The following is a 17,285-nucleotide window of genomic DNA, read 5'->3' as shown; positions in this document are numbered from 1 at the left end:
ATATATATATATATATAAAAATAAATAATACTGCAATTAAAAGTGGCTATTGCTGCAAAAGTGTCCTCCTGGCCTCCATTATGGGCCACGTGTTGTTTTTTTAAGGAACATTTAGTTGAATAAACAAGGTCAGATGATTAGATAGATAAACATTGTGTTAACCATTCCTACATGAAAACAGGGGCATTATTTGAGAGTTTAATGAATTCTGAGAATGTTTGTACCTCACATACAAATAGAAGCAGCAAATTTAGAGTCTCATTCACTTGAGGAAAATAAGTAACATTCTATGTTTTTGAGAGATGTTGTAGAAATCTATAAGCCACTGGTTAGTTTAGTTAATCTAAGCATAGAGGTGCAGAGTGTCATGGTATGAGCACAAGGCATCAAGTCCTTCTCTGTTCAGCAATAAATACTAAGATCACTTAGTGAGTGCATATTATCTATATATATTTGTCAATAAATATGAAAACAAATGGAAATTAAGGATTGGATCTTAGCTTGTCCATGAATTTTCAAGGTCCTGCATGGAGAAGCATGGCTGTACATTGACATCCATCTATTCCCACCAGGACCCTGAGGGCATGTGATCAGGGCTGTGCACTGGGAAATAAACATGACAGAGCTTCTGCAACAGCACCCCACCACCGAGACTAAAACTAACTCAGAAATAAATCTTCTAATTGTTATAATAAACATTAACTTCATATTAGCAAAATGTAAGGTTAATTGTCCACAGGGAGCTTTCAGCTGCTTCCTAACAGCTCTTAAGGTTCAGCATTGACTTTTTATTTAAAAATACCCTCAGCATTAAAGTATTAAAAAACATTGAAAATAGTTACATTTTTGGAGTACCATGGAGTTTTTTCCAGTGCCATTTCTCTCACAACATCAAAACGAACCCCAGACTTAAAATATTAACGCCGTCAAAGGTGGACAAGAAAGTGATCCTAGCTGTCACAGATTACCCTGTAATTTAAAATCTAATAGTGAGCTAACACGGTTTTAGCTAACCTTTCTAAATGAAAGCACAGACGTTCACCACAAGGAAGTGCTAAAAGATGCTTTTTGGAACAACAATAAGGATTTAAGAGAGAGTGGCCAGGTGTCATACTTGTCAAATCAAAGATAAACTGCAAATTGCAGATTGGTTGTTAGTATTTAATTACAGGTGTAAACTGATGCAAAAGCTTTACGTGCAGCACAAAGCACATATCAAGAACAGAACTGGATCCTGACAGATCATTTTATAAATGAATGCAGACTTCCTGACAGGCATTTAATTTCTGATGCTAAATTTAAGAGCGTTGCCTGGCTAAGGGTGAATTATGGCGATTTATTTATATTTAGATCTATATTTTATTTTCTATTCTTTTGCACTGTTGCCGTGCATTTGTAGCAAATATTTGTAGTAAATAGTTGCCGTGCACTTTGTTTGCACTTCCTTGACATTAGGTTAGGGGAAAAAACACAACTCTAAAATATTTATTTCTGATGCACATGTGAAATATTTTTCCACAAAACACTACCACCTGCACACTGTGCACTCTGCTGTTTGCACCAAAATACTCCACAGGCAGCCGAAGCATGTCTGAAGTCAGGAAAACACCAGTTGAAAAGATCTGCTCGTGCTGGCCATTGTGCCACCAAGATAATAGCTTTTTAAGTATGCATCTGTTTTGCATTCAACTAGATCTGCAGATTTTTTTTCCATGCTTCTGACAAAGAGGTGAGAAGAGCAAAGTGAAATTCAAATTTAACACCGACATGTTTTTCCGGAGGAAACTGAACACGTCATCTTTCAGCTCTCCCTTCAGGGGTCGATCGTCACCCTCCATCTCACCCTCTCTGTTGCAACCCCAGCTTTGCATGAACCCTGTACACCTTCTCCTTTGTTACATCTGTAAACCACCTCTACATTCATTTTTTCCTACTCACACAAGATGAATCTTTTTTTTTTTTCCAATGGCAAAGCCTTTCACCAAACTTTCAGAGGGTGGTGGGGGGATAGGTTGTGGAAAGTTTATGTCATTTAATTAGTGAAGATAGAACTGTCTACTGTGTTACAGTCCAATTTCCCCTTTTATTCATTATAACATGCATAATTTTCTTTCAATGTCACTGCCACACCTCATGCATTAAACTTTTAGTTGCGGGTAAGAAAAAAGCAAATCTATTCCATTTAATTAGTAGGAATGGAACACTCTTCTCTAATCCGGTCCATTTTTCTGAATTAAGATGATGAGTTAGGCAGATGATACTCAGAAAAAAGGAAAAAAGGGAAAGTATAACGCTGTTTAAATATCCATCAAATGCTGATTTCTAATTTATTACCAAGCTGAAGCACTTACACTGCACCTCCAGGTATTTCTGTGCCTGGAAGTCCTTGACTGCAGGGTGGTCGACGATGCAGATCACAGGTACGCCGTCATCCTCCTTGCTAACGGTGAACGTCAGTCGGCTGGTTACTGTGTACATCTTGTCGTAGGTCAGTTCAACTTTGGGCTTGCCTATGGTAAGAAAGAACAAAGACAAAACAAATAAAAGAGGTCAAATCAATTCACTCAGAGGGTTCTGGCAGGAACCATCTATCCAGTGGCACTGGGGTGTGGAACAGAAACTGCTGGGGCAGTAGTTGTACTGTGGGAGAAGCACCTCTAGGAAGCTCGCCTGGAAATCCAACCACAGCAGCCATACCAGGACTTTAGTTGGTTTGAGCAAACAGCGCCAAACACCGACTCGCTCTTTTGGTGTAAAAAGTTGGAGTTTGGTTTAAAATAAAAACTGCACAGCTTGCTGTCCTAATCATTTATGGACTCCTCGTATTCTGTAGGCTGGTTGATTTCCTGCTTGAGGGATCAATTGATTTTCAATGTATGCTTTGCCCACAAAGATCATATAAGGAAAACAGAGCTCCCAAGGCTTAGGCTACCATTGCAGAGAAAATGTCAATAATTTCTATATGCTTTTATTTGGGTAAATATTATCAAAACTTATTTTGGATTTCTTCCTTACTTCTGTCAGAGGTTTATTTTATGCATCCTTGATTCCTCTGGGAGTACGCTATAAAAAAGAAAGAAAGAGTATTTTGCTGAACAGTTTTACTTTACAAAATATCAATGATGGCAGCTTTGCACTCAAGGCTACCAGAGAAAAAAAACAACCAAGGTTTGAAATATTAAGGACTGACAAAGACAGCCATTGTTCGCCTGCAAGGGGAATGTCTTTCTTCCCCTGACCTTGCAAAATATTTACAGTGGGAGTGAGAAGCGTGTCCTTGAAAATGGTCCGATAAGGTGAATCAGCTAAAAATTGCCTGCTGTCAGGGGCTACTGTGCGACTGTGAATCACTCATTAGGCTTTATCAAGCCAGATTTATTGTGTGGCCACCTTTTGTACGGCACTGCCAGATCTGAAGCTCGCAAAGCGTCCCTCGTCTTATTACTGGCTGCTCTTTAATAGCACACAGACAAAATGTTCTCAAATGCAACGACGAGGACAGCTTCATTGGGGAAAATGAGGGACATAGATGCAGAGAATGCTGTACAGTAGAGTGACAAAGAAAGATTGATCCTTTTTATCCCTTTGTCCTACTTCCTCGCAGTCATTTGCACAAGCGTGTTTGTGTCCCATCAATAAAACAAACATCAGAGAAAGAGCCTGCAAAAAAGAAACGCCAGAAAAGGAGAAACTCTGTGCAAATATGAACGGCTGCATCCATCAATTCACATTTTAGCTGTAAAATATGTACTCGGTGCACATTCCACTCACTCTTCTGTAGCTCAGCCACTGGGGTGTTCCTGTCACTGTGGTGACAACTGTCTTTTTGGAAGCTGGGAAAGCAAACCTGTGTGATGTGGATGGTGTAAAGGAACAGGTTGTCATGAATAAATACCACTAGAGGCTTTAGATGTATGCAAGCACCTGAAATGGGAACCTGAAGGGGTCTGCTCAAATCAAAATGTCTTTTGAGATGCATGAAAGACTAGTGAAAAGATGTCTTCATTCAAGTCCTGGGTGTCTGAACCTTGTGCTTTACATTTGACAATTTATATCACAATAAAAATAATAATCCACAAAAGCTGTTCACAAAGGCAGGTACAAAGGTGTGGAAGTAGAAGATATATTTAGAATAAATGGTTTCTGAGATGATTAATGATCCGCCATCTTATTTCCTCCCCATCCTCCTTTTTACACCATCTGTCATTTCCAACACTCCAGAAAAGTCATTTCCTGACATTCTGCTCCTGGATTGGCACATCCAAGCCACTCTACCTTTTCCTGTGTGTATCATTCACTGTGTGCTATAGGAATGATATGCAGCTAACTTCCTCATCTTTGCCTGTAGCTCTGTCTGTATTTTAAGGCAGACTTCAAGACCAAGTTGTAGGCCTGGTAACCACAAACCATCGCAATGACATTGGCATATGTGAAAACCAAGTATGTGCTTGAAAGTTAGCATCATAGTATCGGCTTGCAGGGTTAGCTAGTCCAACAGTGCTAACAACTATAGGTCCTCAGTCTACTTAGGCCTACACTTGCTAATTAAGAGTATACAACTGAGCTCACTCTGATAAGTATTACCACATGAAATATGCTAAGAGAACCCAAAAGGTGTAGCTTTTAGCTAGGCAGAGAGCAGTATTCAGACAATGCGAGAAAGATATGTGGCCACTGAATCCCAGCAAGCCAGCTAATAGCAGCATACTTTTCATTTTCCATGGTCAAATGCAATAATTCCAGCAGGTCCACATCTTCTCATGTTCAGTTTCTGTCCATCAAACTACACAAGCAACTGTCTAATGTAATTGTCTACTAGCATGCTATAAATTCCAGCCACTTAGCAGAGTTTATCCAAGAGGTGCGCATGACCAATAACTTTCTGAATAATTAGCTCTTTCTTCTTCTTTTGGCTACTCCCTTAGGTGTTACCATAGCGGATCATCTGCCTCCATTTCTCCCTGTCGCTAGCTTCCTCTCCTGTCACACCATCCCCTCCTTCACTCAATCCACGAATCTTATCTGTGGTCTTCCACTGTTCCTCCTGCCTGGCAGTGCCATCCATTGTCCAGTATATCCACTATCTCTCTTTACATGTCCAAACCATCCCAGTATTGCCTCTCCAACTTTATCTCCAAACTACTCAACCTGCGTTTTCCCTCTGACTACCCATTTCTAATCTTGTCCCTCTTTGTCACTACAGATTAAAATTTTAACATCTTCAGCTCTGCCTCTTGTCTTTTTTTAGTTACACTGTCTCTAAGCTAGACATCATAGCAGGTCTCACTACCATCTTGTAAACCTTACCTTTCAATCTTGCTGCTATCTTCCCTCCCCGCACTCTCTTCTTCACCTCTCTTGTGCATTGTCTGTTGCTTTGGATAGTTGACCCCCAGGTATTTAAACTCAGCCACCTTCACTAACTCTTCACTGTTACACCAGAGTCCATCTCATTCACATTTCCTCTTATCTCTTTAGCATACCTCCACCTTTCTCAGCTCTCTTCCACCTGCTCTGACTACGATGTTGTGGGCACATGTCATAGACCATGAAGACTCCTGCTTGTCCCTGTTAAGGACTACTCCTTCTACTACTCCTCCTCCTGCTACTATTAATAATAAATATAAATGCATTTGTATAGCACTTTTTAAAGTACTTCACAACTGGGACGAAGACTTATACAACATTCATACACAGAAATGTCATATATTTGGCCTCACATATGTATTTTTTGTGTGTTCTGTAGCCGAAGGTTCTATAACCTCAAAAGCCTGTTCTGGATTTAAAATGAGACCATGCAATCGTCAAAAGTGACCCCAATCAGACCAACTGCTTGAATAAAGACTTCCCAGGTCACTAAATAAGCAGGAGCATGGGCATTGTCAGTGTGTGCTACTTTCAGCTGCTCCCTTATTCACAGGGGGTAGTTCTGCATGTTTGATTTGACAGATTTTTAGCCGGATGTCCTTCCTGATACAATCCCAAAGGAATTGATGTCTTCTTCCAGGACTGAGCCAGAGGTCTTTCACTTGTAAGGAAAATGTGTACCAAGGAGCCTCTATTTAGGTCTTTGTTAGTAATTAATAAAGTTTTTAAATTAATTCTGAATTTCGCTGGGAGCCACGGGAAGGGAAGAAAAGGGTTGAGGAGTGAACACTGGCTATTATTTAGTATATGAGCTGCTTTTTGAACCAAGTGAAGACAGGAGTGTAAGAGAAGACAAGGGAAGATTAAAGTGTGAACTAAAATGCTTTTATGATTGTGTAAACTGCTTGTTTTTATGTTGCTTTTATTATTCTACTGTGTACAGTGTCCTTGAGTGTTCTGAAAGGCGCTTTCAAATAAATTATTATTATTAAAATGTCCAAGTTGCTGCCTGATAGTGTAGATTAGATTTTTTTGCAATGTTCCTTGCATGAAGCAAACAAGACTGGATGAGCTTAGAAATGTAGGGTTTGAAGTTTAACTGCTGCAAAATCTAGCAGAGCCTGGTTATATCAGAGCAGATGCAGCATGCTCCCTCTGTTTTGAAGTCGTGCCCCTAAAGACCAGCACTGTCAAGGTTATGCTTTGTTAGCTTAGCGGCACAAATCTGTATATTTTACGTTTGTCCATGCTGCCTTGATGAATAAAAATTTATATGGAAGTAATTTGCCTCTGGTGATCTATTTTTAAATGCTGAGGTGACTGGGCCAGCAAGAGCAGTTTCACAACTCAGTGCCCTTTGCTATGGCTGTTATATAGAAGAAACCACAATGCCGCTAGATACCACTGAAAGTCGTGCTCACTATCGATCTAAATGTCATTTAAAGACAGCAGTTAATAAATATAAAGGATTTTTTATTAATCTTCTCTCTCAGCTATAAAAGCCCTTAACACGTAAAGAGTTCTCTGTATAGGAATATCACCTGTGTTAAACACTGAAAACATACAGAGACATAAATGTTGGAGCTGTGGCAGCAGAGATGAATGCCAGTGAAAGGCAGTGGAAGGTCAAATAAAAGCTGAAGAGGTATTTTAACTTTTTGCGGATTCAACCGTAAAACTCAAGTAGTCCTCTTTCCCTGCACGGACATACTTCATTTTTGAACGTTTACTGTCTGACAGTATCCTTGTGGAAAAGAAATGAAGCAATGCAATGTTATATAAAATATATGTCTCTCCAATTCCATCACTTACTTTTCCCAAAATATCCTTTTATCCATTTGTCCAGTCTTCCTACTGGGGCAGAGCAGGGTAATTGAAATCACCCTGTGGTAGTCTCTTAACACTTGAGGCTAATGGCTGCTCTGGTCCCTGTCAGTCAATGAAGTGCCCTGCTGACTGTTTTTCTATCTGCTTTCTTCTCCTTAGTTTTAAATGAACAGGGAGGAATGACCTGCACGGCTAGGATTCCCTTTTTCTTACGATTTCCATTGTTGTGCAAGCTTAAAAAACTGGAGATATTAGTGTCAGGGCATATGTTAATAAAACACTAAACAAGCAGGATAAGAGCAGGAATAAAGAAAAGGATAATGATGAGATAATAGGTCTGTGCATATTTGGAAAGATGGTAGGATTTAAATTGGCAAGCATGACAATTGCAACCTTTAAATGATATTTAAGAGAGTGTGATTATCCTTTAAGGTAATTATGTTAAATTCCGGAGACATTTAATTAGAAATAAGTCTTCTAGGCAAGGACAGCCAAAGGCAGTTTAAGTAATTCTACTCTAGTGCCATATCTCCAGCACCCTGGGCCATTCTTTTTCTTCTCATCTTTCATTTTCTTGCACTGCTTTGTCTTAAATAGTTCCAGCTTCAGCAGAACAACCCCATGTTTCATTTACAGAATGATTCTTTGTGGCATCAACAAAACAAACAAACAAAAAGAAAGATCTTAATTTAATTTTGGGCATTTAAAGATTTCTTTGAACTTCCAGGGTGGAATAATTGCAGAGCATACAACAAGTTTGAAAAGTATAGATGAAGGTTCAAATATATACATACACTCAGTTGAATCTTTTAAGAAGTGATGCTGAAGGTTCTACAGTGTCTTTTAACTAGACAAGGCCACGACTGAGTAACTTCTCATTTATGACCATGATTGACTACAACAGGTAGTTTCTGTTTGTCAGCATAAACAGAAACTACCTGTTGTAGTCTGTTGTCTGACAGCACTGATGGGATGACCAACACTCAGAACAATGAGAACTAAAAAGGAGAATTGTAGAGGAAGAGACCAAGAAATCTCTCTTGGAGTCATTTCTAAGCAAGTGCAGTTTCCGGGAACATCAGTTCATTTCATGTAGCTACAAGTTATTCGGATGTGTCACCATTTTGCTAAGGTGTGGAAGGAGACCAAAACTGTCACACTTTAGAGGAAATTGTTCAAGAACAACCCAAAAACCCACCAAGACTCAAGCCTACGATAAACATAAACTACCATAAACTTGTGGAACACCGGCATCACTGTCCACAGTGAAGCAGGTTTCACACTGTCATGGACTGAAAAGCTGCCAACCGAGAAAGAAACCCGGGTTCCAGAATCAGCAACTTCAGACCTTACTGAAATTGGCAGCTGCTAACATAGATGAACTAAATGCCTTCTGGAGAAATATTTTATGGTCAGTGGGACAAAGATTGAGCTATTTGACCACAATGATAAGGAGAACACATGAACCTTTCTAACCTAAGAACATTGTACCAGCTGTTAAGCACGGTGGTGGTGGTATCATTATGCTCTGGGACTGTTTTTCTGTCAGTGGTATTAGCACAATGCACAAAGTGGACAAAGTGGACAGAATAATTAAGGAGGACTATCTCCAAATTCTTCAGATTAAACGGTAGACAGTTGAAACTTGGACACAACTGGGCGTTCCAACAAGACAATGACCTCAGACATGCATCAAAACTTTTTGAATGGATAAAGCAGACAAACTGTTGGAATAGCCTTCCCAAAGCCCCGACATCAACCCAAAAGAAAATTTTTGGACTACATTTATATGACAGATTGGTCAAGAAGAGTGGTAAATCACTTGGCCAGAAGCATCTGGTTGAGGTGCAACTAAGGGGAATTTAACCAGATATTAATGGGGATGTATCTATATATTTGAGTCTATATATTCCCCTCTCGCCCCTGCGTGCAGTCTGCCCTTCAAGCTCAGGTCCTCTACCAGAGGCCTGGGAGCTTGAGGGTCCTGCGTAGTATATTAGCTGTTCCTAGGACTGCGCTCTTCTGGACAGAGATCTCCGATGTTGTTCCCAGGATCTGCTGGAGCCACTCGCCTAGTTTGGGAGTTACCACATCTAGCACTCCGATTACCACTGGGACCACCGTTATCTTCACCCTCCACATTTTCTCAAGCTCTTCTCTGAGTCCTTGATATTTCTCGAGCTTCTCGTGTTCCTTCTTCCTGATGTTGCTGTCATTCGGAACAGCTACATCTATCACTACGGCCGTCTTCTTCTGTTTGTCTACCACCACTATGTCCGGTTGGTTAGCCACCACCAGTTTGTCCGTCTGTATCTGGAAGTCCCACAGGATCTTAGCTCGGTCTCCCATTTTGACCTCAGGACTTCCAGGGCATATTCGGCACAGATGTTTCTGTATACTACGCTGGCCACTTGGTTATGGCATCAGGGGTATCTTCACACGGCCTGCACCTGAGGCTGGCTGGCTGGCTATCTATCTATCTATCTATCTATCTATCTATCTATCTATACTTGTAATCTTGTATGCATTACAAAAAGTCCAAAATAAAGTCAACTTGTATACCCAATTCTTGCTTTTAAAGTCATTAAAGATTTATGTTGCACAATCATCCCATCCTGGAAAAAAAAAGGGTTAAAAAAAAGTCCAAAATTACTACGGCACCCATGCTCATAACGAGTGTATATAAACTTTGACCACACCTGTACGTACAATAATAAAGGATGGTTTATCTGGGAGAACTTGCAACCGTTGAGGCTGCTTCAGCTAGTAGCACCTTTTCACCTATGGCAAAAATTGATAAAAGCAAACAGCATGCTCCAAACGTAGTGTTGTGACAAGTGAGCTATTAAGTACACCTGTATTTTGTGCTACTGCGAAAAATTGTATCTAGCAGTTGTAGAGCTTCACAGAGTGCTGACCCTATTCTGTAAATGTCAATCCATTCCCAACAAGTGTGAGAAAACAACATGTCTGCGGGGTTGAAGGGCGTTTAGCATTACACAAATAATTTTTCTGTCATTCCACAAAACAAACAAATGGGCATTGTTTGAGAGCTCAGTTAAAGAGGCTGGGAATACTCGGTGAAAGCAAACAATGACACAGCACAGTGTGTTAAATAAAAAGAAAATGCTGAATGGGAATGGATTTTGTATGCAGAGCCTGGCAAGTTCCTATTTAAATGAGTTACTGGAAACCCTGAATCAGTATTTCACTGTGACTAACAGCCACAGTGGTCACTAGTTTCACTTTCTCCATTTACAAAAGTAAGTATGCTGGAAAAAACCATTAGTCTTTGTCCTTTAATGCACTTTAATGCACTTAAGTAACAGTTCTTTCTGGATAAATGCATTTCTTAAATATCATTAAGTAATATGTGTAAGTTTAGGAAAACTGTAATCTATTCATGGTGGTGTTAACTGTATTTCTCAACAATAATATCACATGAAATACATTTTTAATGTATGTGCATCTGTTCAGAAAAAACAGTTTAAATTACAATTTAGGTTCATTTTTATGGCAACTTTTGTGATATCAATGACTAAAAGACCATCGGCTCTGGCTATTCAATGCCTAAAGAATTTGCCGTTCTTGCCATACTGAACATAATGAGTCTTTTTATGATGTTAAAAGCCAGCTGCAAGCCAATCCCTGATCTTGTTACAATGGAACATTCTTCGATTTGAGCTGGCCACTGAAGGTTTTATGCGCCTCGGTGCGGAGGTGAACCTGCTCCGGGCTTTTAGAACAGCTTCTGATTCGGACCTTTGTTTCAAAGTCTTTACAAAGCTTACTGTCTGGGCTCTGAGGTGGAGCTGCTTGGCAGGAGGCCTGTTCAACCCCTGAGCTCTGCACCGAGTTCTAAAGCGCAGCTACCTTTGATGAAGGCATGCAGGTTGTCAGGATGCCAACAGGCCTCAGCCATTACTGCAAATGCAAATTGCTCTAATGGAATCTATTCAAAGTCGCAGCAGAGCTCCATTTAAAAAGTAACACCATTAATATGCGCTCAAAGGAAGAAAGTGTGCCTATAAATGGAATTATATAAAAATAAAATAATTTTTAGAATCTATTTGTCAAGTCATTTCTTAAATGCCAAACAGTGCAGTCCTCCTGGCTTCAGTAGCAGTATTAATATATTCACCCATCACTCACTGATCTTGCTTCTGCTTTTAAAGCTTGTTTTTTGCCATGAAGAACTCCAGTCAAAGAAAAATGTGATCAGAGTATTGCAAGTCAAGAACATGTTTGTTGTGGTCTGATTTTAGCTTTGACCTTGTGCAAACGTTTCAGCCAAACCTTAGCTTAATATGATTCCAAATAAAATGTGTGAATTCTTTAAAATATAAAGAGGGGAAAAAATACTGATATGTAACAATGTATCCAAATTATTCGTTTGTGTATTCACAGAATCTTGCAGTATGCTGCTCACTAAATACAAAACGATGGGGTTTCCAAATATGTGGCCACTTATTTTCTCTAAAGGATAATGACAAAAAGGCCGGCTCTGTAGAGGACAAAAAGGAAATTTTAAGCTATTTAACTTCATTTGGATTTTAACAGGTGAATAGAATTGTGGGTTTAGTTTGAATTCTAAAAATTGGTTGGTACATAGGCAGGATTATGAATATGATCTTTGAAATTTTGATGTTTGAAAGAAAATGTGGGAATGAGGATCAGCACCTCCAAATCTGAGGCCATGGTTCTCAGCCGGAAAAGGGTGGAGTGCCCACTCCGGGTCGGGGATGAGTTCCTGCCCCAAGTGGAGGAGTTCAAGTATCTCGGGGTCTTGTTCTCGAGTGATGGGAGAAGGGAGCCAGAGATCGACAGACGGATTGGGGCTGCAGCTGCAGTAATGCGGACGTTGCACCGGTCCGTCGTGGTGAAGAGGGAGCTGAGTGTAAAAGCGAAGCTCTCAATTTACCGGTCGATCTATGTCCCTACCCTCACCTATGGCCACGAGCTGTGGGTAGTGACCGAAAGAACGAGATCGCGGATACAAGCGGCAGAAATGAGCTTTCTCCGAAGGGTGGCTGGCCTCTCGCTTAGAGATAGGGTGAGAAGTTCGGCCATCCGGGAGGGGCTCAGAGTAGAGCAGCTGCTGCTCCACATCGAAAGGAGCCAGCTGAGGTGGTTCGGGCATCTGACAAGGATGCCCCCTGGGCGCCTCCTGGGTGAGGTGTTCCAGGCATGTCCCACCGGGAGGAGGCCCAGGACACGCTGGAGAGATTATATCTCTCGGCTGGCCTGGGAACGCCTTGGTATTCCCCCGGATAGGGGGAGGTGGCTGGGGAGAGGGAGGTCTGGGCCTCTTTGCTTAGGCTGCTGCCCCCGCGACCCGGCCCTGGATAAAGCGGATGAAGATGGATGGATGGATGGAAAGAAACTGTGTTTTTTTTATTCATTTATTTTTTACACACATGAGTTAATGGATAGTTGTACATATATTTATTTGTGTTACAGTTTTTCTCAGTCGCTTTGGTGCTTTTCTCAGATCAAAATGAAAATTCTCAAAAGCATTAGTGCAATCTCCACAACCTTTAGTCATTTGTGCACATCATAGTAGCAATTTCTCCTTCCTCTGAACAAATTGCAAATGCTCTTGGACATGTATCAGTTGCTTTCATACAATTCTCTGCCATCGACAACATTATCATTTGCTTATGTCATGTCAGTCAAAATGAACTATACTTTTGGATGCTAAATAGTCGTTCCCAATAAAACTAGTAGTCTTTATTTCATTGTTTTGAGTCATTACATACAAAATTGTTGAACTAGTTTTCAAATGCCGTCAAGCAAATGTTATACCTTTTTGTCATTATTTTTTCCTGTCCCCGAAATTGAACAATTTCTCTCATGCCATAGTCCCTGAGAATGACAGGGGTGGAGGTCAACTCAACAAGTATGTTGTTGTTTGGGATAATGTCCCTTTTCACTACTCACATCTGGTCAGACAGTGGTTTGCAGCACATGACAGAATGCCTGTTGAATATCTCCCTCCCTACTCCCCATTCCTTAATCCGATAGAGGAGTTTTTGTCTGCCTGGAGGTGGAAGGTTTATTCACATGCACAAATGGCCCTGCTAGCAGCCATGGATGCAGCATGTGACGACATCACAGCAGAGTCATGCAGAGGGTGGATTCGCCACTCCAGGAGATACTTTCCTCGCTGCATTGCAAGGGATGATATCCGTTGTGATGTAGATGAGAATATGTGGCCAGACAGACAGGAACGTCTGGATGTGCCAGAATGATTTACGTATGTTCAGTTACAATATGTACTGTTATATTGTTCACATTGTGCACTGCTCTACCAAAAGGGTGTTTCTCATGTTTATTCTAAATATGTGACTGTAGAGTATTTTTCTTTTGCACAATGTTGTAGAATTACAAACATCCTACACAGTAAAAATGTGAAACATACGTATTCAGTGTCTTGTACTCACTTACTTCCATAACTACAGGAATGTCTAACTCTACTGTAGATTTTACTGCACATGGCTGTGCAAAAAGTGTATAGTGCTGTCTTGAGCATTTTCAGGTAGAGTCACTGAGTTCTGACCTTTTTTTGCATTGGAAGACACTGAGAGAATACTGTACACTGTCATAATGAAAACACTACAAAGCCATTTGATTATCTTGTTCATCAAGATGGTGTCAAGACTTCTCATTTTGATGACACTGACAGTTTCATTGACATGAATACTGGATTATCAATTTTGAGCAAGTGACCTGCTTTTGCAGGTTATCCACTAGGTTTTGCAGTTTGCACTAATTGTTTTGAGAAATACACAAACTACTGTGGAAATGTTAATAGTGATGTGAGAAAAGCCCCAAAGCGACTGAAAAAAACTGTAAGAGAGGAAAGGTCTTGACTGTTGGATGGGATTTTCTCAAAGTCAGTGTACAGTGCCTAGAGTACCTGGAAGCTCTTTATCTCCTTTCATCCATCTGATGATGGCAGCAGGCTTACTGCTCATGGCAGTGCAGGTCATCTCTGTCTCGTTGCCCTCGCTCAGGACCTCATCCCGGGCCTCAATGATGGGGTTACCTGGAGGAACTATGACAGGACACACAAACAGAACTGTGTAAACACTGAGGCAATGCAGTACACCCTAAAAACCACAAGCTAAGAAGAAAACAGGACTGATATTAGAAGGCTTTTCTTTTAAAATTAGAATTAGAAAAGTGCAAAAATATAATTCAGGAATTATCATTTGCAATACTGTGAACATGTTGGATGTCGTTTAAATAACTCATATTTTGCAGTTATTTATTCAATATATACTCACCAGCCACTTTATTAGATACAACTGTTCAACTAATAGCCAGCCAATCACACGACAGCATTTAGGCATGTAGACATGATTGGAATAACCTGCTGAGGTCCAAAGCAAACATCAGCATGGCATGGTTGCTGGTGTTTTAAAATCTACCAGATTTACTGGAATTTCTCTGCACAACGACCTCCAAGGGAACCAGAGAATGGTTCGTAAAAGATCAAATATCCAGCGAGTGGCAGTTCTCTGGGCCATTTTGTTGTCATAGGTCAGAGGACAACGGCCAGATTGCTTCAAGCTGACAGGAAAGCAAAAGTAACTCAAACAACCACTTACTCGTAGCAACCACCTGTAGCAGATGGGCTACAGCAGCGGACACACTGGATGGCACACTAGGGGTCCTTTAGGGCCAACTGACCATCATTTAAACACCACAGCCTACCTAAGTACTGTTGCTGTTCCATGTCCACGCCTTTATGACCATAGTGTGCCCATTTTCTGATGGCTGCTGATGGCTGCTTCTACCAGAATAACACGCCGTGTCACTAAATTCAAATCAACTCATGTTTCCTCCACAGTCAGTAGATCTCAGTCCAACAGAGCACGGCTGAGGTGAGGTGGAGCAGGAGATTTACATCATGGAAACGACAGCAACTGTGCGATGCTATCATGACAATATGGAACAAAGTTGCTGAGGAGTGTTTCCACCACTGAATAATTAAGACGGCTCTGAAGGCAAAATGGGTCCAACACAGTACTAGCAAGGTGTATCTAATGAAGTGGCCACTAAGTGTTTTTACAGTTACAGATGACAAATATTTTAAAAATCTGACAATCACAAACTTGAAACACTGAAAACATAAAACAATAAACACAAAGTTTAAAAAATGCATGTTGATGTCATATTATTATGTTCATATTTATCAGCTATTATCACAACAGCATTTATAGCGCAATATTGTTCAGTTATAGTTAAAAGTCCCAAGATTTGTTTCCAAAATATCCTAGTAAAGGTATGCCTACTTATAAAGTTGGGCTAGTCTCTAAATTTAAGGAAAACTGTGAAAATATTATTGAAAAAGTTATATTTTGTTTATTATTTGAACACCTTTCTCACTAAGCTCACCATAAAAAGCCAAAAACAATCTCACGTCTCACACATCTATACAAATACATTAATGTGTTAAGACCTTGTGTAGACTAATTGCTGTTTAACTCACTCCGTTCTAACAATAACACTGAGCGTTTGTCTGCACATGTATGTATATGTTTGTGCGCTTTGTTACTTAGCACTGTGATTTCAGCGTAGGCCTCCTGCGGGGGGTCTGTGTACAGCTGGCAAACATATCGACCCTCGTCTGACAGCGAGACATTAGACAGCGACACCCGCAGCTCGTTGTCTGAGAAGTTCACGAGCTGAAAGCGAGAGTCTTTCAGTGCTGAAAGAGAAAAACACACACACACACACACACACAACTTTATATTATTATTATTATTATAGTATATTCAAAAATGTAGAAGTCTGCTTTATATGACTTTATGAAGTTAGTATTGTTCATGCAATTTAAAAGGGAAGTTGCATTCATGCTGCTGTTTGTCATTATTCAGGATTTAGTAATATAAAGGTATGTGATCCCGTACTCCTTTAAGTGTGATTTGACCAGTAGTCTTCAAATGAGGCTTATAGCTAATAATGAGACATATTATTAGCTCGTGATTATTGTTACATGTTAAAAAAAGGATTTGCCGCATCCAATAGAGCAGGGTGTGAGACAAACATCCTGCTATTTCATTAAAGGAACAACAACATTAGATCATAATGTAAAATGTGCATTTTATTTCTTTTTGGCCTCATAAGAATCTGGGTATAAAGCCCAAAATACATCAAACTGTCCACTGCCTTAGGTCAACTCCACTAGAGCTGTAACTTCTTCCTGTGAAGAGCCACGACAGCAGACCATCTGCCTCCACCTCACTTTATCTCTAGCATCCTCTTGTGTTACATTGACCTTCTGCATCTCCTTCTTCACTACATCCACTCTGTGCTCTTCTTGTTTTCCTCCTTCCTGGCAGCTCCACCTCCAACATCCTTTCTCCAGTGTATCCACTATCCTTCCTCTGCACATGTTCAAATCATCTCCGCTTCCCCTCTCTAACTTTATTCCCAAACTGCTCAACCTGAGCTGTGCTTCTGATGGACTCCTTTCTAATCTCCAATGACAATCTTTAGACTTTCAGCTCTCCATCTTCACCTCCTGTGCCATCACCAAACCATACATCACAGTAAGACTCACTAACATCTTGTAAACCTTCCCTTTCACTCTTGCTACTTTTCATCTGCACCCACTCCACCCTGCCTGCACTCTTTCTCACCTCTCTTGAGCATCGTCCATCGCTTTAGATGGTTGACCCCAGGTATTTAAACTCATCCAGCTTCACTGATATACTCAATTCTAATGCTCTCCATTCGGGTCACTCCCAACAAAAATCTGGGCCTATAAAATTCTGCCACCTCCAGCTTTGTTAGCACCACCATCTCCAACTTATACCTCCAGTTTTTAAATACAGACTCAAACATGGCAATTTAAGTGTGCTCCTTATGACAAATAGCAAGTGAGAAAGACTACTTACTATTTTAACTTTCTATAGCTTTTTGTCCATCATAAGCATGAGAAAAAAAAACATTATTAAAGAAGCCATTCATTTTTAATTTTACTTTACAAAAACAATACTGTAATAAAAACGACAGGACTTTGGCGTTTTCTGTTTCTTTTTCCTTCGTTAAGGCAGTAGGCGTAAATCTGGTAAAAAAAA

General features: G+C 40.3%; 1 protein-coding gene across 5 annotated transcripts in view; it reads right to left on the bottom strand.

Annotated features, from left to right (window-relative positions):
- cadm1a (cell adhesion molecule 1a) overlaps positions 1-17,285 on the bottom strand; it is a 456,892-nt gene that overhangs the window by 86,698 nt on the left and 352,909 nt on the right. For all 5 annotated transcript variants that reach the window (XM_005725349.1, XM_005725351.1, XM_005725352.1 and 2 more), the window contains 3 exons: positions 15,758-15,910; positions 14,114-14,251; positions 2,352-2,510 (listed from right to left, as the gene is read on the bottom strand). In XM_005725349.1, coding sequence (XP_005725406.1) covers positions 2,352-2,510; positions 14,114-14,251; positions 15,758-15,910 — 450 coding nt within the window. The remainder of the gene's footprint in view (positions 1-2,351; positions 2,511-14,113; positions 14,252-15,757; positions 15,911-17,285) is intronic.

This window comes from Pundamilia nyererei, unplaced genomic scaffold (genome assembly GCF_000239375.1).
Source record: "Pundamilia nyererei isolate P.nyererei 1_Seehausen unplaced genomic scaffold, PunNye1.0 scaffold00015, whole genome shotgun sequence".
Lineage (NCBI taxonomy): Eukaryota > Metazoa > Chordata > Actinopteri > Cichliformes > Cichlidae > Pundamilia > Pundamilia nyererei.
The sequence above is the reverse complement of the archived record's forward strand: the minus strand, read 5'-3'. Positions and strand labels throughout refer to the sequence as shown.